The 3194-nt window shown below is 47.7% G+C and overlaps 1 protein-coding gene across 1 annotated transcript; it reads left to right on the forward strand.

Annotated features, from left to right (window-relative positions):
• The first annotated feature begins 344 nt into the window (after positions 1–344).
• LOC148011621 (dehydration-responsive element-binding protein 1A-like) lies at positions 345–1580 on the forward strand. Its single transcript, XM_087670740.1, has one exon. It carries the CDS (start codon positions 367–369, stop codon positions 1288–1290), a length of 924 nt encoding a protein of 307 aa, XP_087526866.1. The 5' UTR covers positions 345–366; the 3' UTR covers positions 1291–1580.
• The last annotated feature ends 1614 nt before the right edge of the window (positions 1581–3194 follow it).

Genomic DNA, 3194 nt, shown 5'->3' on the forward strand with positions numbered 1-3194 from the left:
ACCAAGTCTAAATTTAGGCTTTGAATTTGTGGGGAGGTAATCCTGCTTTCATCAGCGTACATTTGCGGCGTATGACACGACTCTACTACGAATATGGCCATTTGCCTAGCAAATAAAGATCATGATGCATGCATCCTGCGAAAGTGGCGTCCAAACCGTGGGAGGCATCCGGACTCCGGATCCGAAGGAGAGCGGAGTTTTCATATACCGTGGCCGGACGGGGAGGGGAGCCGGGCGGGGCGGGGCCGGGGAGTGGGAGTGGGACGCGTAACACGCTCTCCAAAACAGAGCTCATAAAAGTGAGAAGAAAAGCAGCATTCTTTGTTTGGCCTGAAGAAGCTGATGTGGCAAAACAACACCACCAGCATGAAAAACAACAAAAGCAACATTTGTTCTTCTTCTCAGCATACCCCACAACTCCAGCTCGCTGTCGCCATACCCAACTCCTCCTCTTCCTCTCCCTCCTCCTCCTCCAACCCTTCCTCTTCTTCTTCTTCTTCTCCTTGCTCGTCGGAAGACAACAACACAGGAGCTCCTCCTGCGGCTTCGCTGCCGTCGTCGGCAACACCGGCCTGGTCCTCGGTGAGGAGCAGCAGCAGCAGGGGGGCTGACGCACCAACAGCACCAGCGGGCAAGCACCCGCAGTACCGCGGCATCAGGCAGAGGAGCTGGGGCAAGTGGGTGTCGGAGATCCGGGAGCCCCGCAAGAAGTCCAGGATCTGGCTGGGCTCCTTCTCCTCCCCGGAGATGGCCGCCCGCGCCTACGACGTGGCCGCCCTCTCCCTCCGGGGCTCCTCCACGCACCTCAACTTCCCCGACTCCGCCTCCACCCTCCCTCGCCCCGTCAGTCTCTCCCCCCGCGACATCCAATCCGCCGCCGCAGCTGCCGCCGCTGCCTGGCGCCCCCCCTCCCCTGCTTCTCACCCTGCCCCTGCGGCTTCCCCTACTCCACAACACCATCAACAGCCCATGGCATCATCATGCCCGGGCCAAGAAGGTTTCTCCCCCAATGCCACTACTACACCCTCCTCAGCCGTGGATCATCCCACTGCCAGCAGGCAACGTCCAGAAGACAAACATACCTCTTCTTTCTCCCTTCCCCCTTACCATGAGAATCTCATGTTTGACTACGGCTACAATGATCCTTATGCGTTTGCAGACATGGCTGATGCCATGCTTCTCCCTCCTCCTAGCGCCAACCAAACTCAGCAGCACGAGCGTGCTGAGCATGACGAGCAGGACCATGGTACATGGGACTTGTGGGTTTGGGATGAGGAACGCCATAGCTAATCCCCGGATAGCTCTCCAGTGTTACTGTTTTTCCGTTTTTCCTTTTTTCTTTTGTTTCGGGTCTGTCTTGGTATAACCGTTATGGCCAAAAAACCCCCAATGTGATTAAGTACAACGATGGTGCTTAAAGAAACCCCCTCTTTATGATTAGCAAGATCTCTCTCTCTCTCTCCGGGTCTTCCACCGAATACCTTCAGGCTAACATGCATTCGTTTTGCATGATTGTATACTCTCTCTCTCTCTCTCTCTCTCTCTCTCTCTCTCTCTCTCTCTCTCGGAAATCAAGTTTCCCATTTGAAAGAAGTTTAATGTTTGTTGAAACATTTGATGAATTGTGCATCATGATAATAGAAATAGAGTAGCCTTGTCACTGGACCCGTGTTGGGTCTAAATCACTAAACGACTGTAATTGACTTGCTGCCTTTTTAATGTTGCTTCCTATGCATACTCGTATGGTTTCTATTATACTCATAATCTATAAGCACTTTTAAATTTGTGTGTGTGTGTATAAAACTTATTTTCTTATACATTGCCTTGTAGATTGAAGCCTTGTCTAGGGCTTCCTTAGGATGGGTGCAAAATCATCCCTAAGGACTAGGGTACCATCCATGGGCATACTAATTGGGCCTGTAGAACAAGTAGTATTGTGCATTCTAAAGAGAACTTTAATGATATTCACAATCCTCATGGTTTCTTCTTCTCTATTCCCCAACATGAATGTGTGGGAAGGTCCCATATGTGAGACCATGATTGTAGTCCTCTAACTTGCATTGCGTTGGATAGCTTAGCACCTTTAAGATATGCACAAAGGGCTCTTGGCAAAAGCATAGGGGGATACCCCATATACTTAGCAATAGTGACGGGTAGCCCTCCCATTTTATTGCCTTCCACTTGGCATCCTCCAATGTAAAGTGCCGTACTTAAACCAATGCCGCAACCACCTCTAATTGAGAAATTTAGATGGAAAGTGTGGCATAGTACAAGCATTCTTCCTGTTATAGTGTTGGCCAAATATACCCTTTTTTGGTGCACTGGAAATCAATATAGATGATATTTATCTAGGGGTACTTGATCCAACCTTTTGAAGAGAAAGAAGCTTAGGCTTCTCACTACATTAACAAGGTTTTTTAGTCTTAGAGCCCCTCAACACCTAAATCTTAGGGTGGAGGGGCGATGACAAGAAAGCACTATGGCCGCACACAAGTAACAACTTGTGTGGACCATGCAGATCCAATGATGAGAAATGCTTGAGAGAGAGAGAGAGAGAGAGAGAGAGAGAGAGAGAGAGAGAGAGAGAGAGAGAGAGAGTGAGAGAGATTTGGCAAGCACATCACCAAACTTGGTTGAGTCTTTGAAGTCACACTAATTTTAGTGGGACTAGCTTCACTTGCTGGAGTCCTAGATTTTTCGAAGGTTAAGTCAAGTAGCTTGGCCACACTTGCCTGAACTTGACTTCCTAGACTTATGCAGGTCTTTTCGACCTAAGCTTGGCTTTAAGGACATCCAACTATCATTGCCAAATGCCTCCAAGGACATGTAAAATTTCAACATCACTTTTCATTACTATCATGGTCTCATCTTTAACAAATGCATTGGTTTCCCTCTTGTACTTGATCTTCAAGGCATATTAAAAGAATGACAAAGATTTGTTGGCTGATAGCTCCCAATCAACATTAGTTATGCTTTTGTAGACTTGATAGGCATGCTTTCCCTATACCGAGTGCAATACTCAATTTCTTGTAAAAATATTCTTTTCATAATTTCATGTTCATTATGTTTGAATGTTTTGAAACTTATATGTCTAGGATATTGAGGAAGGTGCTTCCACTTCAAGGCTCACCTCCCTTCAACTAGTATTAGAGCCTTCTTCTTCGTGAGCTCGCACTCTTAGCTTCCGTTCGAAT

This window comes from Lygodium microphyllum, chromosome 28 (genome assembly GCF_053477565.2).
Source record: "Lygodium microphyllum isolate KBCC chromosome 28, Lygodium_microphyllum_v1.1.10, whole genome shotgun sequence".
NCBI lineage: Eukaryota > Viridiplantae > Streptophyta > Polypodiopsida > Schizaeales > Lygodiaceae > Lygodium > Lygodium microphyllum.

What these genes read in the sequence shown, in the direction of transcription:
- LOC148011621 (XM_087670740.1), top strand. Translation starts at nt 367, where the DNA reads ATGAAAAACAACAAAAGCAACATTTGTTCTTCTTCTCAGCATACCCCA.